The sequence below is a fragment of the Malaclemys terrapin genome, chromosome 5 (genome assembly GCF_027887155.1).
Source record: "Malaclemys terrapin pileata isolate rMalTer1 chromosome 5, rMalTer1.hap1, whole genome shotgun sequence".
Lineage (NCBI taxonomy): Eukaryota > Metazoa > Chordata > Testudines > Emydidae > Malaclemys > Malaclemys terrapin.
The window spans coordinates 45,113,904-45,139,615 of record NC_071509.1 but is presented as its reverse complement, the minus strand read 5'-3'; the positions used below and the strand labels follow the sequence as shown (position 1 = coordinate 45,139,615).

The window sequence follows — 25,712 nt, the reverse complement described above, 5'->3', positions numbered from 1 at the left end:
CATGATAATATTTCACCTGTCCTGTTTATGTAACACTTTAAAAATCAGCAAAAGGGTTATATAAATAAAATTTATTATGAAACAAAAGGCAAAAAGCTATTATGTACATAGTTTAGTCCTATTCAGTGTCTACTCGGCACTTCTTGGCTTGTCTCTTGTATTCATTAAATGGAGCATGTCTTGTCACTGTCCAGCAATAGTCTGCAAGCATTGATGGGCTCCATTTGCCTTGATAGCGTTTCTCCATTGTTGCAATGTCCTGGTGAAATCGCTCGCTGTGCTCGTCGCTCACTGCTCCGCAGTTCGGTGGAAAAACATCTAGATGAGAGTGCAAAAAATGTATCTTTAGTGACATGTTGCAACCAAGGCTTTTGTATGCCTTGAGGAGGTTTTCCACCAACAACCTGTAGTTGTCTGCCTTGTTGTTTCCGAGAAAATTTATTGCCACTAACTAGAAGGCTTTCCATGTCGTCTCTTCCTTGCCACGCAGTGCATGGTCAAATGCATCATCTTGAAGAAGTTCACGAATCTGAGGACCAACAAAGACACCTTCCTTTATCTTAGCTTCACTTAACCTTGGAAATTTTCCACAGAGGTACTTGAAAGCTGCTTGTGTTTTGTCAATGGCCTTGACAAAGTTGTTCATCAGACACAGCTTGATGTGTAAGGGTGGTAACAAAATCTTCCTTGATTCAACAAGTGGTGGATGCTGAACACTTTTCCTCCCAGGCTCCAATGACTGTCGGAGTGGCCAATCTTTCTTGATGTAGTGGGAATCTCTTGCACAACTATCCCATTTGCAGAGAAAACAGCAGTACTTTGTGTATCCAGTCTGCAGACCAAGCAAGAGAGCAACAACCTTCAAATCGCCACAAAGCTGCCTCTGATGTTGGTCATAGTTTATGCACCTCATGTTGTCATGGGTTTCCTTCATATGGGCTGCATGACCAACTGGTGGCAAAACATTGCCATTATGCAGTAAAACAGCTTTAAGACTCGTCTTCGATGAATCAATGAACAGTCTCCACTCATCTGGATCGTGAACGGTGTTGAGGGCTGCCATCACACCATCGATGTTGTTGCAGGCTACAAGATCACCTTCCATGAAGAAGAATGGGACAAGATCCTTTTGACGGTCACGGAACATGGAAACCCTAACATCACCTGCCAGGAGATTCCACTGCTGTAGTCTGGAGCCCAACAGCTCTGCCTTACTCTTGGGTAGTTCCAAATCCCTGACAAGGTCATTCAGTTCACCTTGTGTTATGAGGTGTGGTTCAGAGGAGGAGGATGGGAGAAAATGTGGGTCCTGTGACATTGATGGTTCAGGACCAGAAGTTTCATCCTCTTCCTCGTCTGACTCAAGTGAGAATGATTCTGGTACATCAGGAACTGGCAGTCCTTCTCCGTGGGGTACTGGGCGTATAGCTGATGGAATGTTTGGATAATGCACAGTCCACTTTTTCTTCTATGACACACCTTTCCCAACTGGAGGCACCATGCAGAAGTAACAATTGCTGGTATGATCTGTTGGCTCTCTCCAAATCATTGGCACTGCAAAAGGCATGGATTTCCTTTTCCTGTTCAACCACTGGAGAAGATTTGTTGCACAAGTGTTGCAGCATATGTGTGGGTGTAGCGGGGTGGACACCCGCTCCTGCCCTGAGGGGTTGGAAAAGCCCTGCAGAGGGCTGGGGCAGGGCAAGGTAAAACCCTGGCTTATTGGGGGAAGTGGCTGCAGCTGGGGCCATGCCCCAATCAGGTGTCAGCTGGCCTATATAAGAGGCTAGGAGCCAGGAGCTCAGCAGGTAGTTTCTCTCTGTCTTCAGAGGGAGAAGGGCCTGGCTGCAGGGAGCTAGACAGGGTACCTAAGTGGAGCAGGGCTGGGGAAAGGCTGAGGAGCTGGGGAGCTCCAGCCTGGATAGCCCCAGGCTGCGGCCTGGTAATAGGGCAAGGGGTACTGGGGGTTGCAGAGGGCAACCCAGGGCTAGGCCAAGGCAGCAGGTCCAAACCCAACCTTGCCAATGATGAGTGGCCTATACTGCAGTCTGCTCCAGAGAGTCATGGCTAGATGATGACTGGCATTAGCCTTATCCTGAGGCGAGATGGGGTTAGTGGGTGGGGGTTCCCCTGGGAGGGGAGACCTAGCGTGTGTGGGTACTGCCAGGGGGCAGCACCCAGAGCAAGGGGCACCGGGGTCCTGGGAGGGACACGGGAGCCTGAGGAAGAGGACAGGCGGATCACTGGCCTGCAGAGGGCGCTCCAGAGGCTGGAGAGCTAATTCCCTGGACGACCAGCAGGAGGCGCTGCAGGGGTGAGTCTGGACCCTTTTACAGTGGGGCCCACCTTTTGTCCTGATCTCCAATTTTGCAGCCAAAATAAAGGTGATAGGCTTTCTTAACCATAGTGGTTATACTGCGCTTTTGTGATGCAAAAGTCACTTCACCACAAACATAGCAGAAGTTATCTGCACGGTTCACACAAGTACGAGGCATCTCTGCTCACTTTGGCTAAACAGAAATGTGTCCCTTTGCAAAATCAAACACTGACAAATAAGAGAGCACGACATTGTTTGATTTCTAGAGCTGATATAGGGCAATTTGTTCAGCAGAGTGATGTAAGCTTCGTTATGATTGCATCATTCATGACATCTAGGAATAACATGATGCAATTCATATCATGTATGATGCAATACCAGCTTCAGATTGCATCATTCATTGTTTTGCCTAAAAAGCAAGTACTGTCCAAACCCAGTCATAGATTTATTCATAGATCCAGTCAAAGATGTAGTTTAGTCATTTCTGGTTTAAATGGAGATCCCATCCCTTTATAACTCACTTATCCTCCGCCATTCCCAAGTCAAGGGTCGTATATACTGACCCAATAGCATATCTTGAAAACTAGAGCCCATCAACAATTTTAAGCATCATTTTCGTTCTCAGTGACCCAGAATTAGTAAAGTTTGACTACATTTATTTCAGAAGCATTTTGGCTGTAGAGCAGTGTAATGGGATGAATTTTAATACTGCAAAGTGCAAGAACATGCACCTAGTGACTAACAACAAGAATTTTTACTATAAGCTAGAAACTTACTTAGAAGCAACAGAGAAGGAAAAAGATCTTGGTGTATTGGTAGATCATAGGAATATGATGTAGCCTGAAAAAGGCTAATGCAGTCCGAGGATGCATCAGGTGAGGTACTTCCAGCAGAGACAGGGATTACCATTATACAATGCACTGGTGAAACCTCATCTGGAACACTGTGTGCAGTTCAAGTCTCCCATGTTTAAGAATAATGAAATCAGATTGGAACAGGTGCAGAGAAGGCTACAAGGATGATCAGCGGAATGGAGAACCTACCTTACAAAAGGAGGCTTAAGCAGCTTGGTTTGTTTAGTCCAACAAAATGAAGGCTATGATGAGATATGATTGCTCTTTATAATTACATCAGCGGGATAAACAACAGCCAGGGAGAAGAGTTATTTAAGTTAAAGACCAATATTAGCACAAGAACAAATGGATATAAATTTGCTGTCAATAAGTTTAGGCTTGAAATTAGAGGAAGGTTTCTAACCACCAGACAAGTGAAGTTCTGAAACATACTTCCCAGGGGAGTACAAAAAACCTAACTTCTTGAAGACTGAGTTGATAAGTTTATGGAGGTGTTGATATGATGAGATTGCCTACAATGGTATATGGCTCATCCGCCACTGCTATTAGCAAATATCTTCAGCGGCCGGAGATGGACACTAGATTGGGAGTCTCTGAGTTACCTGAGAAAGAATTCTCTGCAGTGTCTGGCTGGTGGGTCATGCCCACACCACTTCTGAAAGGTTGCTGACCCCTGGCATAGACCCTGGTGGCTTTTTGCCTTTCTCTGCAGCATGGAGTGTGGGCCACTTGCTGGTCTGAACTAGCATAAATGGTGGATTCTCTATAACTTTAAGTCTTTAAATCAAGGTTAGAGGACTTCAGTAACTCAGCTACAGGCTATAGGCCTATTGCTTGAATTGGAGGATGTGGCTTGCAGTGTACAGGAGGTCAGACTAGATGATCGTGATAGATTCTGAAGCCAGAAGCGACCATGAATCAGATTATTAGATTCCAAAAGATCAACTACGCCTTTAGCTGAGTGCAGGTCTGCACTTACCTACCCATGCTGCAGTCACCAACCTGCTTGACAATCCTGCAATACCATCATATTTGATCTCAACATGGCCCCTAAAGTTCCAATTCTACCATCCAGCTCTCACCCACTATGTAGCCTTCTCTTCAGAGAGAAGAGAGAAAAGAAATGTCCTGTGTCCTCATGACAGGCTGCAGAACAGCTCCATGGCCACTGCCACACCCCCGAACCTGCCATCCTGATGTGCATGAGAAACCATGAGGATCTGCCATAACAGTGAATCAACTATCCTTGCTCCCACTCCATCTGTGGTCTAGCACACACATACCAACACACTAGGAGCCACTGTGGTGCTAAAGTTTCACACCACAAAGGAGATGTAAACTCCTGCAGAGGAAGGGGCTGTTTTTGTCCAGAAGTTGCACTTGCTTTGTCCAGTTACTGCACTTGCTTGTACTGATCTTGTTGTTGAGCGCCAAGCAAAGTGATTTGCCTGTGCCAATGCCATGACTGCAGGTACAAAAGTGGTGGTTACACGTATAAACTCAGTCACAGATCACTTCTGAAGATTTTGGCCCCTCATAATTCTATGTACTTGTAGCTGGTGGAATGACTCAGCAAAACAAAACAAAAGCCAGCAATGTCTTGTCCTTAAGAAACAGACGTTTATAACATAAGTAAACAGAAAAGAAAAAAAAATCCTCTTTCGCTGAGCTCTTGTGCAAAAGACAGGGAGAACGGAGCTGAGGTTAACCCCTTGCCCACCAAAGAAACAATAGTGCACCCTGCCCCCATCATAATATCATATTGTCTCATATGTATTATAGCATTATTAATAAAATATAGGACCAAATTCCAGTCTGGCACATTGACACAACCTCATGGACTTCAGACGGATTGCATAAATGTAAACTAGGAGAAAATTTGGTTACATGCAGTTTCAAAGAAAGGACCAACATTTTAAAAGTCAATAGTAACATATAAAACTTGATTCTCAGTTTCAGAAGTAGCAAATAGACTTAGGAAATGGAAAGTACAGGTAAGAGCACCAAACCTGAAGAGCTTTCAGATAGTGGCCAGAAGAAGCAGGAAGACCAGCAAGATTGTAATAGATAAGGCAAAATATTACTTGAGAACAGACATTTTAGCAGCAGATATAGCTGAATAATTACATCTGTTTGATATATTAATATTAAACAAATTCAATTTAAAGGCTCTAGCAATGGAACTAACATGAGAAGCAACGTGTACATCAGAATCCAAAACCAAGAATCCTCACTACTCACCGTGATGCAAGAAGACTCCACCTTGAAGGAACAGAAACCAGGGATGACATTGAAGTCTAGGAACAAGGCCTCACTTTTATCTGCATTCAGCAGATTTTGGTGTATTCACTATGTTAATACATATGTCAATCATTGTGAAAGAAGGTGAATATTCTCAGAACTATGGGGGAAGAGAGAAAAACAATCTGAGCATCAGTAGCAGTTGTGAGCTTCGTCATGTTAATTAACAAGTTGTAAACACAAAAATTAATGAGAAGCGAGGACAGAGCCCTGACGCATTCCCACAGTTCAATCAGGAGATCAGACAAATTATTTCTTCGTAGGATATATTCCAATATCACTCTCTTCCAGTCTGTCCTGAACATAGCTGCTGAAATGATCTTCCTTACCTGTTCAGACCATGTCAATCCCCACTCTTAATCCCTCCACTGTCTTCTTTTTGCTCACTGTAATAAAGTTTAAACTTCTCATCTCCACCTTCAAAGTCCTGCCCAAATTGCAACTCCCCGCTGCACCCAAACTCAATGTCTAATCAGTTTCTTGGTATGTTTTTTCTTTGCTCAACCAGCAATGCAAACCTCACTGGCCACCTGTATGCATCTCCAGGTTTGTCTAAACTCTGCACTAAGCTTGGACTCTGACTCAGATTTGAACCCAAGCCCCTCCTTTCCATCTACACATAAATCAGTCTGACTCAGGTCAGCAAGCACTAAGCGCCTGCCATGAGTCAGGTCCAAACCCTGTCATTTTGCACTGTGGCCACAGGTCAAGCCACAGCCCCAAGTCAGAAAGCCTGCGTAATATGGATGCATTAGCATGGCTGAGGCCCAGGTCCGGCAATTGCAATCCCAGGCTTACAATGCAGTGTGGATGCTCAAGCATGGGAACACCGAGTCCACAAGCCCAAGTCCCACAAACCCAGGTTTACAATGCAATGTAGACATACCTTCAACATGCAGCCTCCATGTCTCCTGTTCTGGCCCCTATGCATGGAACAGTCTCCCAAATCCCAGTGCACTAAGACCCCACTCTCTCCTCATTCATATCCCTGAGTCGTCTTCCTGGAGACTCACAAATACTAACCTACACCAATCTAAACAGAACAGGGAGATCTGCACTATTCACTACACTAAAAACTGAATTGCATCAGTGGAATTGCACCAGTGTATCAGTAGCACAGTGCATTCATATTAGTTATCAGCTACTAGGTGCAGGTCCACTCTATGTCCATTCTAGTTCTCAGTCCACCACTGCAGTTGTACTGCATTCTGGATACCCTATCTCACAGTTTTTTCTATCACTGCAGTGACTTGTGGGAGATTTTGAAGAGCCAAATGAGATACCCAAGGGGCTTGAGGGAGGAGTGAATTATTCATATAAACCATTGTAGTTTCCAAGGTATTGTCTCAAAGATTGAGGTAGGCCAAACAATTGGAATGTGCTCCTTGTTCAGCTAGATACATTTCTGTTGGAGTTCTTGAAAACTAATCTCACACAATTCAGAAGAGGTAGCGGAGAGGGTTGTGATACTTGTGGAGAACCAAAATTGAGACCAGTAGTTAATCAAATTCATGATGCAAGATTCATACCCTTCAGACATGGATATGCCAGCTTCATGCCCCACTTCAAGATGAGGTTCACTGGGTAGAGTGCCATTTTTGGGTCTAGCTCATGTCTACAGATTGTGGGGACTGAGTTGTTTGAAACCTGGGATGAACAACTGTGACTGTAAGCAGAGTCAGGATGAGCTCTACCCTGACATCTGGTGGTGAATTATGGCGAGTGTGGAAAAGAACTCCAGGGGCTGATCTTGTTTGCATAGGCACACCCACTCGCCTGGCATGAAACAACAGCAACTCAAAGTGGTTACTTTGGCTGGTGTGGGATCCCCAGTTTCTCTGTTATTGGGGCAGGAAGAATAAAGTTTTGTTACCCTGATTCTGTGAATCAAGGCCAGTGGAACTGTGTATGACAGAAGGACTGAGTGAGTCATTCACCATTACCTAAGTAGCATGTGCTTGTCAAGGGGCATGGGTTACAAAACCCAGTGAATTGAGAGAGGATGGGGACAGGTATTTGTACCTGATGGTATGGGCCCTCTCTGAGGGGTTGAAACACCAATTGCACTACCTCCTCTCTCCATTGTTGAATATCAGAGCTAACTTTTGATTCCATTAGAAGTCTAGTTACAGACTGCTGAACTGAATTCACTTTGGGCCAGTGGTGCACTAGCACTGGGGCTCCCCTACTATGAGCTGAAATCACAAAAGAGCTGAGATCACTGAGGCAGTGTTAACTAGTGGGGGAGCCTGAAGCTATAATGCTAAGCGGCTGGCAGAGCAGCTAGCGGAGCGGAGCGGAGCGGCTCACAGGTCGGGGAGCGGAGCGGAGCAGCGCGGTGCGGCACGGCTCACAGGTCGGGGAGCGGAGCGGAGTGGAGCGGTGCGGTGCGGAGCGGAGCGGCACGGCTCACAGGTCGGTGAGTGGAGCGGAGCGGAGCGGAGCGGAGCGGAGCAGCGCGGTGCGGCACGGCTCACAGGTCGGTGAGCGGAGCGGCGCGGAGCGGCGCGGAGCGGCGCGGCGCGGAGCGGCACGGCTCACAGGTCGGTGAGCGGAGCGGAGCAGCTGCCAGAGCAGTTCGTGGGACGGCAGGAGTGGGACTGCGGGTGGAGTGGAGCAGTTCGTGGTGAAGGCTGGGTGGAACCCCACGGAGAAGCAGCCGGTTGGCCTCGGATCACGTAAGGTGCCCCTTAACACCCTGCTCACACACGCCCCCCCTTTTGAACTCTGGGGCTGCACTGATCAGGGACAGAGACTTTGGGGGGTTGTCGGACTTTTGGGACTTTGGTGATTCTTGGGTCGCTGGTTCCAAGAACCAACGGGAGAGGACACGGCCCAATTTGCTGGGGTGGGTCTTCGCTCATGGTTTGGTCTATGAACTCTAGTTGTGGTGTTTTTCCAATTTAATGCTGATGTCGTTTACCTCATGTTATTAAACATTTTCTGTTACACTCAGACTCCGTGCTTGCGAGAGGGGAAGTATTGCCTCTTAGAGGCACCCAGGGGGTGGTATGTAATTGTCCCAGGTCACTGGGTGGGGGCTCGAGCCGGTTTTGCACTGTGTTATTGAAGCGGAACCCCTAGATACAGAACCCGGCCCTTGTTGCTGCCAACTTAGATGGGCAGAAGGGTTACATGACTACAGAATTTCTGAATCGAGACATTTTTGTACCTCTGAAGGAAGCTCACCCAAACACTGTTGTGCTAGACCACTGTCATGCTGGTTAGTCTATAGTTAGTAAGCACCATTAACTGCAGAAAGAAAGAAAAAAAAAAGCTGCCTTCCCCAGATAGCTGTCAGTCAACTGGATAGCAGTGAGGATTGAGGTGTTATGGTGGGTGCTGTAGTGGTGGAAATTTGCATGGCTTTATGTGAAGTGTTGCAGTAGTATGTGAACAAGGTAATAAATGTGCCAGAGATTACTGAGGGATTTGAACAAGTAGGTTTCCTTTACTGTGTTGGGAAAATAGCGTCCATTCCATACCCTCTCATCACAACTAGCAGCACGGAGATTGACACACACCCCCCTCAAATTATGGTGACGAACTAACATATGAAGTATTGACATTTTACAAGAAGTTTCTATGGGAAATCAAATTATGATCTCAAAGTAAATGCTCACTGGATGGAAGACCCTCCATGGGACATAATCTTATAATAGCAAAATCCAGGCAGAAGATGGGAGGCAGGGACAGGATGGTCTGGTCAGTGGTTAAGGTCCTGGGCTAGGAGACAGGAGGTTTGAGTCCAGTTGTCAGTGTTGCCACAGATTTCTTGCCTATCCCTTGTCACATCATGGTCTCTCTGCAACTCAGTTTTCCATCTGTAGAATAGGGAAGATAATATTCCTTTTCTCCCATCCGAAGTCTGGTTTTCCCTTTTTAGATTGCAAACTCTTTAGGATAGTTACTGTCTCTTAGTCTGTGTGCCTAACAGAATGGGGCCCTAATCCTGGTTGGGGCCTCTAGGTACTACCTCAATACAAATAAATGAGATAAAGTAGCTTCAGCAGCCCAGTGTCTTACAACCAAGAATCACAAGAAACTAAACAACTAGGTCAAATAGCCGGTCAGAATGCAAATTAGCCATTGAGAACAACTACCAAGTACCAAGAACAAGTACAGTAATTTATTAAAATAAGTGTTTGGAGGGTCTGATGGGCAATGAACATCTCCAACCCAAAGGAAGTATGACATGAAACCCCCACTTTTGAATAAGTGATTAAAATCTTTGTACTGATGTGAGGTTAAAAAAAAAAAACTATCTATCAGTCATGCTTGGGAAAAGAAGTAAACCAATGTCATTCCCTGGCCGTTCAGATGAAGAATACATGAAAAAGAAAAACCACTCATTTTTAACATATTAGTGGGGACAAAATCATGACAGACCAAATGAAGTCTGATCTTGTTCCCCGTTGGTCGGGCCATAGATTGAAGTTCAGATTACATTACGAATTATCAACACTTGGGTTGAAAATGCAAACTCCTGTTGGCAATAACACTATTTGCTAGCAGCTCTGGACATTATATTCCCCATTTGTAAGCATTTCATGGGCTAATTCAGCATTATATTCTTCTTCTGTTTTGTTCCTTTCCTTCTGATCCACTTCAGCTTGTTAGAACGTTGAAGCCCCTCAAAACTACATTCTGTCATAATGCTTGAACAATTCCCATCAGGGGCTGGATTTGCCCACAAAATGATAATGAACAATAATGCTCTTTGGATTGCTATTGTTAGTATTTCAGTTGCAAAATACCCTAAACCAGGCTACTTGGAGCTTGTCTTTCTTTAGCAAGCTTTTCATGAGTAGACAGCTTAGACTATCAGGCTGTGTAAGAAGGAGTCAGGGAGAAAAAGGGCACCTGGAGCCTCTCATTGCTGCCTGTAAGTCATCAGGCATAACGTGTCCCTTACATTCCCCTAAGCAAAAGGACTATACAAGGTTAGAGCTACTGTCAGCATAAGCCTCCCTAATATAAGGAGGAAGGGAGTGGGTCTCTGTTTCAGCTAGCAGTGCTGACCAGGAACAGAAAGGAACAAGCCTTATTCTTTACAGAAAACTAGCACAGCAGCCATATTCCCTGAAGCTCTGCGCGCCATTGCACTGCAAAGCTTCCCAGAGATCCTGCTGGGATAGCCCCTCTCCGTCCTGTCCCACAGTACTTAAAAGTACAGCATACTCAGGGCACAGCATACAGATCACAAACTATATTTACAGCCTTCATTGTCCTCCTGAGCAAATATAACCGGCATGTCATCCTGCAGTCTTAACTCTCAACAGGGCTTCTCACCTGAGCACATTAATACATATTTCTCTTTATTATTGTAATCACATACATTCATCATTGTTTTATTTAATTTTCAAAGATTATTGGATGTGTGTGAGAGACATACAAAGGGAAGAGGAGAAGGAAAGAGAGACAATGAGACTATTAGATTCTTCTCTCTCCATTCAACACTAAAAATATTATATACAATTTAGATTCCCAATGCTCTCAGTTTACGTGGTTTAGGACATTTTTTCCTCTAGGCAATACTAGAGATGTTTGTATTTAGTGTATTGGTCTGGAATGTATGAGCTGACTATTAGCAACTAAGCAATTATTACTACAAATGTGTATGATGTTGGTATGTAATTTCCACTTACAGGCTATGTAACTATGGTTCTCTGAAAACCCCACCTTGCAGGATTTCTACTCCTGGGTTTTACCTTCTTTGGGGCAGATCCCACAGGAGGAGTTCCTGGCAGGATAACTAGAACAGTTCTGTTACACAAGAGAAGGCAGGTGTCATGCAGCACTGCTCTCAGGCATACCCACTTGCAGGTGCCTTATGCACAGCACCCACTCAGGTTTTTTCAATTACCCAGGCCAGATTAGTTAAAAACCTATTTCCTGCTTGTGGTTCTGGTTTAACAATTAACATACTGTTTGGTTGCTCAGGTTCACACCCACTCTGGGTCCATATTAGAGTCCCAATAGGGTTTCTTCCCCCTGTTCAGGAGGTCCCAGCCCTCCTTCTGCAACTGGATTGTACATCAAACAGTCACTCTCTTTTAAAATAGGAGACTCCTAGCTCTCCTCAGAGTTGCTAGTACTTTAAACCAGGGGTGGGCAAACTTTTTGGCCCGCAGACCACATCTGGGAATAGAAATTATGATAGGGCAGCACTTGTAATAGACATATGATACCCGAGTAGTGAGACACTCAAAAGAGAAATAACCTCCCAGATTTCACAGGCTGTATGCAGTGCTTAGGAGTTTAGAAAGGCAAGAAGGGTTTTGGGGAGGTAAAACTCAGCAGTTGAGGTCAGCCACATCAGGGCATATGCTTTCTGCTTCATTTTCTGTTGCAGACATTGTGTGTGACCGTGGGCAGCTCACGTAACCTCTCTGTACCTCAGTTTCACCATCTATACAGTCATAGATTCTCTTAGATTTTAAGACTAGTAAGAACCATTGGGATGATCTAGTCTGACTTCCTATGTAACAGAGGCCTTTGGATTTAATTAATTCCTGCTTCAAGTCCAATAGCTGTAGTTGAACTGGAGTATCTGTGAGAAAAAATATCCAGTCTTTATTTAAAGATTTCCAGTGATAGAAAATCCACCCCAACCCTGGGTAAGTTGTTCCAATAGTTAATTATCCTCATTGTTAAAAATGTGCACCTTATTTCTAATCTAGCCACTTACCAACCATTGTATCTTGTTATACGTTTGTCTGCTGGAGTGAAGAGCCCCCTCTTTTATCTAATTTTGTCTCCCATGTACATAGTTAGACTGTAATCAAGTCACTCCTTAACAGTCTCTGATAAGCTAAGTGAAATTGGATATAATTCTCAAGCCTCACACCATTCCTGTGAGGGAGGTAATTCTCTCATGCTTTGAGATCTTCAAACAGAAGTTAGTAGGGAAGTGCAAAATATTCTCACCCTTATATTCCTTCAAGAGGAAAAACACTTAGGGACACAATTTTTATTTAAAAAAGCACAAGATCCATACACAGCTGCATGCTTAAATTTGCACATGTAAATTTTACAGCTAGTGCACTTATGAGTGCAAATATTGTATATGAAATGATGCATGCATATTTGAATGCAGTCTGAAGTCTCTCAACATTTTAGCCTCATCTTCAATATTTCTCCTCTTCCCACACCTTCGGACAGTATTTTTTCCATGGCATAGAACAAATTCATTTCCTCAGACATACACCATAAAGCTAAGCATTGAAGTCCACAGCAAATGGATGGTGCCATTTGTCTGCACTGTGAAAATGTAGTTAGACTTCTGAATAGAATGCGTACCAGAAAGTGCCTGATTTCCAGGGAACTCATGGTGTGGTACAAAGAACTTGCAATATTTCGTCAGATACTTAGTTTATTCTGATAGCTACTCAAATTATCTTTACACTAGAACCTAGGCTTTTATGGCTTGCATTATGTATGAGAATCTAGATAGGCTTTCAGCTTTAATTATTCCACACAAGAGACAAAACCAGTCATTAAGAATTCAGTGTATCATTTACATGATAATACAAATCCCTTTCTTCCGATGAGTTTTTGGATAACAATGACAACGCTCTGCTGTTTTGACTCCTCATCATCTTAAATTACATCTTCATGGGTGCGCTCCATATTAGTTGCAACAATTATGAAAATTAGTTTTATCACATGAACTTCTGACTGGGATCCATTTCAGTGTCATCCTGCGTCTCTCACTGCATCTAGAATATCATGGTTTCAAAGCTCAAGGTGCTTAGTAAAGGTCATTCACTTGCCCTGGGTATGCCTCATGTATCAGCTTCTAACTTCACTGCAAGGGGCACCTTCCTTAGGCATATAAGGTCTGCAGGGCTAAAAGGAGTAAAAAGCAGTAAAAGAATTGTTTGTCCATAAAGCAAACAAACACACAGGCAGTGGATGTGCTGAGCAAGGAGACAGTTTTGTATAGTCATTTGACTGACTTTCACATCACTTTAATAAGTCTGTTTAAAATTTATGATTTGTATTAGAGTAAAGGGAGTCACCAAATAATCACACCTGTTGTGCTAGATGTTGCATAGGCAAGTGCCAAAGAAAACAGACCCTAGCCCAGTGAGCTTACAATCTAGATCAAAACAGGATGCAACAAATGGGCAAGATAGATAAATGAGGTGGGATAGGTGGAAGGATGAAATAACAGAATGAGCAACGTTGAACCAAGAGCAGAAGTCACAACTCCATGCTTTAGTAGTATTAGGGTAGTACCTAAAGATTCCAAATAGGATCAGACCCCCTCCCACCCCCATACAGTACATCTTTACACTGTGCAAATACAGGGGAAGATGTGGAATCAAGGAGGAAGTAGGGAAATGGTGTGAAAGGCAGCAGAAAGTTCAAGGAGGATGATAGGGAAGAGGGTGCAAGACTTAGCCAGAAAAAAAGCCAGAAATCATGGTGAGCATGGTTTTGATGGTGTAAAAAAGTAATACCGGAAGGGATTCAGGCAGGACTTAGCTGGAAGGAAATCAAGGTAGCTATTGTTTTTAACAAGTTCAAAGAATTTAGAGGAGAAGAAGGAGATGGGACAGTAGTTAGAGGCATGTGAGTGTTAGGACATAAACATGTTTGAACACTCATGGGAAGAATCCAGAAGAAAAGAATGAGGCAAAATGAGGGAGGAAGAGATAGCAGCTAGGCAGGGATGGTCTCAGGGGAATTGTCAAACATTCACATGTAGAGAAATAAATGTGTTTTTCCATCTAGCACACAGCTAGTTGGCCACACTGCAGGCCACAGATTAAATGTAGCCCTTGGAATTCTATTATCTTTAATATGGAGGAGCATCCCATTGGGATCACTGCGTCTAGGACACAGTGCTCCTTCTTGAGCCAACCCAAGGCCATAACCAGTTTTAATCAAGACAGAGCACAGCATACATGTCCAGCATTCGTTCATAGGGTGCACTTCCATATTACAGATAAGGGCAGTTGCAACTGTTCAGTTTAATACAAGTTAGACTCAGCCCTTAGCTCCTGGCAAGTTGTTAATATGACCTTAGCTGAGCAAAGTTTGGATGCCTCTGATTTGACGGAATCATTCTGACAAGATGACTCATGTAACAGCAATCTCAAATTATTGTGTATGTTTTTACAGAATTAAAGATACAGAAACCTCAGATACATCCCTCAGAAACAAAGTACCATCAAGGCAAACTAGCTAAACATTCCAACATACATAAAAATAAATACACTCTAATATCTTCAGTTAAATTGCTTTGCCAATAATCAGGAAACTCATGAAAAAGACCATAATAAAAAAAATCCACATGAAGAATCTGTCCATCACTTTTGCTACCTTTTTCCACTCAATTCCTTTAGCGCGGTTTGCTTTGTGGTCTCTAACGCAATTAGCAATATACTCAATATTCTTTATCAGTACTTTATAACAGGAGCAGCAGTTAACTGCATCCTTAACATTTTCACATTGAATTCCATTACTGTTATTTAAATGTCCATTCAGCTTCTTCTTTAGGTCACTGTCATTGTTTCTATTCCTGGAAAGTTGACTGGTCACCACTTTGTGTCTGTCCTGCTTTTTCTGATACTTAAAATCCTTCCTTAATTTATGTTCTTGTGTTTTTACTCTTTGTGGACTTGTACAATTTTCACCCACATCATAAACAAAAAAGATCTTTGACATGTAGTCCAAAATAACCACCCTGGCCCATTGTGGAACAGGTTGGGCTTCTGCTCCACAGTGGTGGATATTCATTATAATGATGGTCAGTGCAGTGGATGCTGTGATCATTGTCATAGTTGCTATGTAATATTTGCCTGTAATGTAAAAAATAGGGAAATGTATATTAAAAGTATTATTCAAGTTAAGATCACCCTCTGCAGAAAGGAAAAAAAATCCCTCAACATTAAGCGAAATGTGAGAAGCTATCAAAAGAGGTCAGAATTCTGGAATCATCCTAATGCTCTATAGTTATGGTTGCCTTGGGATTTGCCACTTAAAATAGAGTTTAAGTCCATTCAAACAAATATAATCTCCCACTGATCATGATCCATATTATATCATTTCAAAAGAATAACCACCTAATTATCAAGGTAAATATTCACACTCTCAAATGCCCCAATTTCAAAAAGCAACCATGTTAAAGTCTTTTTAAAAAATGTTCACAGTGAATTTCACATATTTTTAGGATCCCTACAAAATTTGCATCAACATTTACACACTTCACATTTGTTACACCACCTCCTGGTGCATAAATTAATTTGGAAAAAAGCCCACCTATCATGTAAGTGATTATATTAAATTGTCATAACTGTTGATTTTCACCACAGAAGCAGTGAAGATCACATTTTTCATCTCTGGGTTTCCAGATGCAAGAAGGGCTGGGAATGTCTGCAGCTTGTTGGCGGAACTAGTGGGGGAAAAGGGGAGCCTGGAATCTGAGCTGTGCAGGAGAAGAAGGCATATACACGCTTCTTTACTTTTTCCCAACAGATCAGCTAGGGCTCACCAAAGGAAGGGTTTAGGAGGAGTCTTAGTTCTGCCAGGCAGAACAAGCTGTGCTGTAGGTGTGCTCAGATTCTCTAGAGCCTAACAGATTCTCAAACGAGGCCACCTAGGAACCAGTCGGTATATGGGAGCTACACCCTGGGACAGCAGGCTGCATGGTATGTGGGAAGCTAGGAACCTGCAGCATAAGGAAAGTCTTCTGCAGCATACCTGCTCTGGATTGTATTAAAAGGGCTCTCCCACTCCCAGGCAAGCCACAGAATATACATCAGGTGGGCCAGAGAAGACACTAGTGCTTCTCCCACCTTCTCCTCCTGTATAATTGAGCTGCTCTTCAGCTCCCCCATCTGACCTCTTCTCCAGTGAATTGTCCCCAAATCCTCAGGTAACCTCTGCCCTTAGCTCAAATCCCTGACAGCCAGACCCTGCTCCTTGGAATTGGGGCTGCCTGTGGGATTTAAGCCAGGATCAGAGTCTGGAATGGAACTGAGACAGTAGATTTCCTTCTATGGCCCTCTGGGGAGAGAAAGTGTAACCCCACACAACATGCCCTGACCTCTCCAATCCCCTCGCCATAGCAAAGGGGCTGTTCCACAGCTCAGCTGTGCAGAAACAGTCATAGGGAGCACTAATGCTTGTCTGGATTCTCTACCTGATGGAGCTGCTATGGTTTGAAGCACCATGTCTTGTGGTACCAGGACTCATCTCTGGTGAGCCATAGCAGGTCTAACAGGAGCAGAAGGCAGGGAAGATTTAGTGCTCACCCCTTCTCCATCACAGCTCAGCTCATCTTCCCTGCAGCTCTCCCTCTTCCCATTCAACAAGTGACATGATCCTCACCTCCACAAACTCCCTTTTGCTTCCAACCCACAACGCTCTCATCCATTTTCTCAAGACAGCACACTTCAACCAAATGAATCACTACACCAGTATCTGGAACACCCTGTGGTCTCTCAGCCAATTACTGACCCATTATAGCTTGTGAATCTGCGAAGATGACATCTTGAAGTGTCTGACCCACCCTCAATTTTCCTTCATTAACACTGCAGCCCAGTTTTCAGCACATCCATGTTTTAGACTCATAGCCTCATAGACTCTTAGGTCAGAAGGGACCATTATGATCATCTAGTCTGACCTCCTGCATGATGCGGGCCACAAAAACTGACCCACCCACTCCTGGAATAATTCTCTCCCTTGACTCAGCTGTTGAAGTCCCCAAATCATGATTTAAATACTTCAAATCGCTGAGAATCCTCCAGCAAGCAACCCCTGCCCCATGCTGCGGAGGAAGGCGAAAAACCTCCAGGGCCTCTGACAACCTACCCTGGAGGAAAATTCCTTCCTGACCCCAAATATGGCAATCAGCTGAACCCCGAGCATGCGGGCAAGATTCTCTAGCCAGACCCTCTGGAAAAAGTTCTCTGTAGTAACTTTTAATATCTCATCATTGACCATTGTTACTAATTACCAGCGATGGCACGTTATTGACCTATTGACTAAAATCACTTTATCCCATCAAACCATCCCCTCCATAAACTTATCAAGCTTAATCCTAAAGCCAGAGAGGTCTTTATTAGTTTATCCCCATGCAGCACAAAATAATCTTGTCATAGAACTTCACTATATTTGTACAAGTTCCATACACATTGGAAGTATTACACAAGGTTTTAGAAACTTTGTATCACAACATTTATCTTTCCAGATTCCGTTAGTGGTATGTAGTCTCCCTGACATCATATAACCACTATTTATAAGCCATTATAAAAATCTGAAATACCTACCTATCAAGGGCACATTTTCAGAAGGAGGCATGCTCTCTGCAACCATTAGCTGAAATACAGTGAGAGCAAGCAGAACTGTAACACCAAGCGACACTTTTTCCCCAGAGTCTGCAGGAAGGTAGAATCCCAGTGGAGCCAGGAAAGAGATCAAAACACAAGGGAGGAGCAGGTTAAATATATAGAAGGAAGACCTCCTTTTCAAGATCAGTGTGAATGTAATATCTGGATACGGCTCAGAGCAGCAGCCGTACGTGATTACATTCTTAACAGCTGGCATCCCATGAATCTCCCACTCCACATCTTCTATAAAGTCAGATAGATCTCCACTGTCCAAAGCATTGATTATGTCTACCTGATTACCATTGTAGGTCCAGGAACCAAAGGTAAGGTTACACTGCTGGTCATCAAAGGGAAAATAAGAAACATCCACCACACATGAGCTCTTTGTTATAGCTGGTGCGTCCCAAGTAATTTTTCCATCATATCTCAATACTACATTTGTGTTCACTGGTTCTGAAAAGTCATCATCAGCCCTAAAAAGACAAAATGATAAACAAATTAGAACACAAAATATATCAGAAAATCAGGTTATTAAACAAACCTCTGAATTTACATCATTTACTTAATATTGTTCTGGCTGTTATGTATGGCCACGATTATGGCTATTATTGGACAGACTCAGCTGTGTGTCAAAGACCCAGTACTGCTAACATATAACTGAAATTCTCCTTAGTAGTAAGGGCCTCTGCTTTTTGCAGCAGGGGATTTGAGTGCTATTCCTGATGCAACTGTAAAGTTCAGTGTGCAGCACTAATGATAAACTTGAAATCCTAGATGACCATGGTTTTGTTACAGTATTTAGGCTGTCACAAACAAACATGAAGAAGAAAGATGGCCTTGTTGTTAAGGCAGAGTCAGATCAGCGTTCATAGGTCTCCCAGTCCTTAGAAGTATCCCATGTGAGGCGCCCCTGAGCCCTTTACATCATGTGCAACACAAAGATGTATCTTTTGGACTCATGAAGTGTAAACATTTGGGGCTACATTTTACACTTATTAAAATGTTCCCTGCCATGTCAAAAGCCTAAATACAGTACCACGGTGCTAGTAAAATTGATTGTTCTAGTTTTACTCTCCATCCTAACAACAAATAAACTAGCTCAGATAAGGGTAATTCAATGTTTGAAAACTAGATTAATGCACAACACAGGTACGGACATTTTTTCCAAAGTTTTTATTCTCTTGTGGTGTTCCTTTCTAGTAGGTGATATTGTGAACCCAAGCTCTTTAATAACGTCTCTTTAATGTAAACGCTTGATCAAACAGTTTTAAACAGATTTTGAAAGATAGTTTCGCCTTATAAAACATTTCAACTTCTTTTCTAAAGAAGCAACAAAGGGTACTTTTTCCACATAATGAGTCAATCATCTGGAAGCTCCCCAGTACTTAATTTGTAATGAAAGAGGTGCTGGGGCTCAAGCAATTTTTTTACTTTCATAACTGAGGCGGCTGGGGCTAAGAACTGCCAAGCCTAGAGGTGCCAGGGCTCAGTCCTGGCAAGCCCTGGAACAAATTAAGCACCGAAGCTCCCTTTGCACAGCCTCAGGTAAAAGGACACAAACTATGTTATTACCTATTGTATCTGGGTTCCTAATTCAGCGGTAACTGAAGTGTAGACAGGGCTACAGACATACGCTCAAAATCAATCTGTGATGGACAGAGAAAAGTTTTGCAGTGACCTCCAAACCACTGCTCCAAAATTTCTCATAAGTCACATTTGACTCAGTATAGTCTTAAAAGGCAGTAAAAATAAACTTAAGTGAAACCATACATACTTTGTACGGAGACCAGGAGGAGGTGGTGGTGGTTGTTGTTGTTGTTGTTGTTGTTGTTGTGATGTGGGGGGGAGGGATAGCTCAGTGGTTTGAGCATTAGCCTGCTAAACCCAGGGTTGTGAATTCAATCCTTGAGGAGGCCATTTAGGGATCTGGGGCAAAAATCTGTCTGGGGATTAGTCTTGCTTTGAGCAGGGGGTTGGACTAGATGACCTCCTGAGGTCCCTTCCAACCCTGATATTCTATGACTCAAGGCCCCTGTTCACAGCATCATATTAAAACAGAAATTGCCAAACCAGATCAGACCAATGGTCTGTCTAGTCCAATATCTTATGGCCAGATCCAGACACTCCAAAGGAAGGTGCAATGAAGTGTATGGTTATGGATTAACTCACCCATAGGGAAATTTCTTCATATATATTCATTTATAAAAGAAAAATATTAAATCTAACTACGTGGTTGTGCTAAGAAACTGCCCCTCCAATTGTACTTACTTATTATACAGGACAATGTCTGGTCTCCATACCAGGTTGCTAGGAATCCTGATAGAATCCAACCCATCATATTCATCTTTGTCCCACTTGAGATATGCATCATACCAACTTTGTCGAATCCATAAATACGCGGTCAAAATTTGGTTTCTTTCATCCTGTAAGGAGTTACTATATACATAAATATTTCTAATCTATGACTCAACAAAAACACACTTTGTTTCAGGGGGAGTTCATTTTATAAACATAATGTGCTTCTTCTAAAACTGACTGTATTGTAAGAAGTCTATAATGTCAGTTCAGAGGTACCAACTATGGAAGCTGTGCAGGCTCAGACCTTAGCTTGGTACGTACACATGTTAATGTTTACATTATTTTAAATTACCTATCATTCAAAACCCATATGAGGAATTTTCTTCACTCTTTGCAGACACATTCTCCTTTGCCTTCAAAGTGAATCTGACAATTTTCAAATCAAACCAGTTTTCCAAGCAAAAATTATAGGGAGAGCTAAACTAGGACTTTTTATTGGAAGCTGGATACAGCACTGACTGTGAAGAACTACTGCTTCTGCAAAACAACAGGTAAACTAGAGAGTAAAATAAGATATCCGATTATTATACACATTTTGCTTCAGTTCAATGGGACAAAACAAATGCTTTGATGCTGAAAAAAATCAGTATATAATTGTTATTATAAAAGAATTCTAACATCTTAACCATCTTTAAGTAGTTAGGTCATAATGGTGTAAATGGATGAGTACATATTAGGAACAGAAACCTTTGAGGAAACATTATTAAATTTATCACTTTATGCAGGAAAATGAAAATTGTTCTCACATCTTCAAGTGAAACAAAGTTTTAAATTCTGAAACCCATGCAGTTCTAAGAGTTTACAAATTGTAGGTGTTGAAGTTTGCACATTTCTAGAACATGGGACTGTCTTGTTACTCACCATATCTTTAATTTGGGACAGTGTGATCTGAAGGGTGACATTCAGTGCTTTATCTGTGTCTTCCACTGGTCTCAGAGCATTTGAGTAGTCTTCAAACAGTTCATTGAATAGCATTTGAGCATATTTTCCTTGTGCAGACTCCACACCTACATCAAATAGTATATAAAATATATCACATGAAGTAGTGTGCATGCTGTCCCCAAGGCTCCAAATAGCATTTATTACTATTAGAATACATACTGCCATCCAGCTAGTATTATACACATACTGTACTATATCATATTTAATATAGAATATATGTAGCAAAGCTGATGAGACCCATGCAGAATATGTCATTAAGTTGTAGTAACTAAATGGATATTATAAAATTAATGTTTTACATCAATTTTATATAACACTCTGCAATAATATTGCCCTTTTCATCCATAGATTCCACAGTTCTTTTCATAGGACAAATATAATTATCCCTATTTTATTGATAAATAAAGAAAATAAGGCCCAGAGACAATAAGGCCCAGATTTTTAAAGGAATTCAGGCATAGGCATTACAATACTGAGCACAGCTAATTGATTTAGGACAGGGGTGGGCAAACTTTTTGGCCCGAGTGCCACATCGGGGAATACAAATTGTATAGCGGGCCATGAATGCTCACAAAATTGGGGTTGGGGTGCAGGCTCTGGAGTGGGGCTGGGGATGTTTGGGTTGTAGGAGGGTACTCTGGGCTGGGACCAAGGTGTTTGGAGGGCAGGAGGAGGATCAGGGCTGGGGTAGGGGTGCGGGAAGGGGTGCAGGTTCCGGCAGGGGGTGCAGGCTCTGGGGACAAGAGGTTTGGAGTGCAGGAGGCTGCTCTGGACTGGGATCAAGGGGATGGAGACCGGGAGGGGGATCAGGGCTGGGGCAGGGGGTTGGGGCGTGGGGAGAGGCTCAGGGGATGTAGGCTCCAAGTGGCACTTACCTCAAGCGGCTCCCGGAAGCAGTGGCATGTCCCTTCTCTGGCTCCTATGCAAAGACACGGCCAGGTGGCTCTGCGCGCTGCCCCATCCGCAGGCACCACCTCTGCAGCTCCCACTGGAGCGTGTAGGAGCCAGAGCGGGGCCATGCCGCGGCTTTCGGGAGCCACGTGATGTGGTCCCCGACCCAGCTCCCAGCCAGAGTGGGGCTGAGCCGCATGGCCCCCAACCCAGTGCCCCAGCCGGAGTGGGGCCGAGCCGCATGGCCCAGACCCTAACCCAGCGCCCCAGCCAGAGCGGGGCCGAGCTGCGTGGCTCAGACCCCAACCCAGCGCCCCAGCCAGAGCGAGGCTGAGCTGCGTGGCCCAGACCCCAACCCAGCGCCCCAGCCGGAGCGGGGCTGAGCCGCGTGGTGTGGCTCGAGGGCTGGCTTAAAACAGCTCGCGGGCCATAGTTTAGGAGTTTAACTGATTTAGGAGCCTAAATATCATTTTAAAGAGGGATTTAGGCTTTTAGGTGCCTAAATCACAGCAACTGTCAATGGGATTTAGACTCCCAAGTGCCTAAATCCTTTTTGAAAATGAGATTTAGGCTCCTAAATCAGTTAGGCATTGCAACATTGAGTGCATCAATGCCTAAATTCTTTTTAAAATCTGGCCCAAAATGATTTGCTTAAACAGTCACTCAGTTGCTGAGCTAAGAATAGAAACCAGGTCTGACTTCCAGTTCTCTACCCTAGCCAATGGCTTGTGCTGTCTCCCTACATATAAATAGTGCTCTCTACAAGAGAGAGTTGAATACTACTTATAAAATTTGCTCCTCTTTTATGGCATTCATGTTTGAATAAATAATTAGATGAATTTTGTTCATTATTTGGCCAATGGATAGAGCTGGTTGAATAATTAGTGAACACATTCATTGAATAATTTCTTCAATTAATTTTTGCAATCTTTTCCAAAGAATAGAGTATATGTGAAAAAGATTTTTTTCTGTTATCCATCCAGCTCGACAGACAATCCACTGAAATATTTTCTTTAAATTCATCGGTTTACAAATTGCTTTGTCCTCTGAAGTTTCTCTGTGTTGTACTGCATTATCTTTAGATGGAGTCATAGATTTCAAAAAGCAAAGGACAAAGATGTTAACATTTGTCTGACCTATGCAAATTCAAATTCACGCAAGTATGCAGCAAGTATTTCAAAGTACTTCACTCTTCAGCCATTTAGCTGTTCAATTATTAGTACTGCAATTCAGGACTAACTACAGTTCAAACAACTAGCTTCACTGGAAAAAAAGCAATCAAAGCTAATGAAACTATTTAAACAGCATTTAGATTCAACAGTATGTAATCAGAAAATAGTTATATTTCTCCAGTGCTTACTCAGCAATGAGATAAAATAGCTTGAAACAGTTAAGAGGATCCACTGCTGCCCAAACTGCATTTTTTGTGCACTCAGAACTGTGAAGTCAGTGAACGCATAAGGAAGGATCGATCAAGTGTATAAAGCAAGCCTTAAGCTGCACACTGATACGGGGAAGTGCTCTCACCTTGAAGTATCACTGCTGTGAAAACCAACCAAAGGGAGAAGCAGCAGAAGGGCAGGCTATTTCTCTTCATTTTGAACCTTGAAGTAACTCTGCTCCTCCAGGAACACAAAAATTGTTTTCACCTTCCAAAGCTGAGACAAATTAGTTGTGCAACAGCACAAAAGCAGTGGAGATACGGATGTGCTGCTGGTAAGAGCTCTGTTCTCAGTGGCAGCAAGTCTCCTGTGTCCTGAACTGGGCCCCGGTGCGCACCCCACTCTGTCCTGGTAACCTGAGAACTGCCCACTCTACTGCTCAGTGAGAAGCCAGACAGATGGGATATCAAGAGGGAACACTTCATGTAAAGCTTATTCTTTCCACAGTGTTACTGGCTCTTTCTTCCTACTATTAATGCATCAGTAGAAAGTCAGTATATGAAGAACAGTCCATTCACACTCCCTCAATCTGGGCCAGATACTGTCACCCTTATGTTAGTGATAGTTCAATCAATGAAAATTCTTGCAGAGTAAGTCACTACTCAACATGAGGAACAGTGGCAGAATCTGGCCCCATAAGTATAGAATTCTTCCAGGACAGTTCAACCCCAATTTGATGGAGGCTTTAGTGACATGAAACTTTACAAAAGGGAGACAGCCTTTGGCATGGGTGGCACGTGAGCTCCCCCTTCGGGGAGGCTAGCCATGCAGCCCCCGCCCCTTCTGCCCGAGCCATCACCACCACCCGAGCACCACCCTCCCGTCACAGCCAGAGGAGCCCCAGCCAAACAGCCCTGGGCTGCCAGCTAGTCTCAGTGCCCACCCACACACCTCGGGTTGCCAGCCGGCCCCAGCACTGGCCCAGCGCTGGCCCACTCACCGGCCCCCACCACCTGCTAGTCTCCAGCTGGAGCTGAGCTGCTGCCAGGTTGGAGGAGAGGGTGCAGCATGGGCAGGGCCAGGGCTTAGCTCAGGGGAGGCTTAGCCTCCCCTGGCCTATTATACCCGCTGCCCATGGCCTTTGGTGTTTGTTACACAGACGAATTTGTGAGATATGTCTCACATGGGCATGGCAGCCTCAGGTTTAAAGTAGTACAAGAATTTGAGCAAGATTTTGCATTCTTACTCTCAATCCCAGTGACCTGCAACAGATGCCCAATGTTACTCATTTGTTTATGTTCCTCATATTGTTAGCCAAAAAAATTTGCTCCTCTCTTTGTGGTCAAACTGTAGTTTGCTGGCATCGAAGGTGCCTTTTGATTGATAGGGCCATTGTCCACCTCCCTCTCTCTCCTTTCCACATAGATTAATCCAGTTCGAAGAAGAAAAGCACCAGGGTTCAGTGAGGGGCACTAGATCATCATCTTTGCCATCATTTTAGAACTATATATCTAGTTGAAACTGCAAGAGGAAGTGTAGATAAGTAGAATGAAATTACTAATAACAGAATTTAGCCAGGACACGACATCTGGCTTGTGTAATGAGATTAACTACTACTCTCACCAGTTCTTTCTGGTGAAAGTGAACTGGTATTTCCAAACAAAAAATACTTTCCTTTTAGTAGCATTCTTGGTACCCTGTGACTAGTGTATGTGCTTAGCTGGCTACATACACCGGTGAAATTTGTGGCCAAGTTTAACAGCTAAACAAGAGTACCTGTAATTAAATCTATCTCTGTCACATCATCTGCTGAATTCCCAAAAAGAAAAAAGTTATAAGTAGTTAAGAAATAAGAGAGGTCAAGGTGGCCCTTAGTTTGTATGTAACATGTTGCTTTCTCTTTAGGAAGCAGGGGCACACAGTGTTAAAGGGGATAGCTCAAACAGTTATTGGATATGGTCAGGTCAATGTGATCTCAGGGAATAACATCAGTCTGTAGCCTATTTGTCATTAGGCTGGGAGTAGTGCATGTCCTAGTCTGTGGGGAGCTTGCTTCTGCTGAGATTGGAGAGATTAGGGGGTTGTTTGAAGGCCAGAAGAGGAGGTTCAGGAAAGATTGATTTCAGGATGGGGTCCCCATCGAGAATGAGTTGTAATAGTTTGATGATCATATGGGTTCCAGTGTGGTGTTGTAGGGGACAACTAGGGGTGTGTAGTCAGAGGGGGGTTGGATTTCTGTATTGAAGCAGGTTCTCTTGGGGTATTTGGCCTGTTCCAGGATCCGATTTACTTCTCTAGTGGAGTGTCCTTGATTGGTGAAGGT

At 43.5% G+C, this 25,712-nt stretch overlaps 1 protein-coding gene across 1 annotated transcript; it reads right to left on the bottom strand.

Annotated features, from left to right (window-relative positions):
- Positions 1-12,448: 12,448 nt before the first annotated feature.
- Positions 12,449-23,874, bottom strand: CHRNA9 (cholinergic receptor nicotinic alpha 9 subunit). The gene is made up of 5 exons (XM_054030291.1): positions 23,535-23,874; positions 21,036-21,181; positions 20,085-20,239; positions 17,757-18,289; positions 12,449-15,284 (listed from the first exon to the last, which is right to left on the bottom strand). Exons 1-5 carry the CDS (start codon positions 23,602-23,604, stop codon positions 14,716-14,718), a joined length of 1,473 nt encoding a protein of 490 aa, XP_053886266.1. The 5' UTR covers positions 23,605-23,874; the 3' UTR covers positions 12,449-14,715.
- Between the last annotated feature and the right edge of the window lie 1,838 nt (positions 23,875-25,712).

Excerpts from the sequence above, each read along its gene's own strand:
- CHRNA9 (XM_054030291.1), bottom strand. The coding sequence starts at position 23,604 with ATGAAGAGAAATAGCCTGCCCTTCTGCTGCTTCTCCCTTTGGTTGGTT. Across the intron at positions 21,182-23,534 it reads CACAGCAGTGATACTTCAAG|GTGTGGAGTCTGCACAAGGA; the intron begins GTGAGAGCACTT and ends TATTTGATGTAG. Across the intron at positions 15,285-17,756 it reads TGAAAATGTGCCCTTGATAG|GCAAATATTACATAGCAACT; the intron begins GTAGGTATTTCA and ends TTTACATTACAG.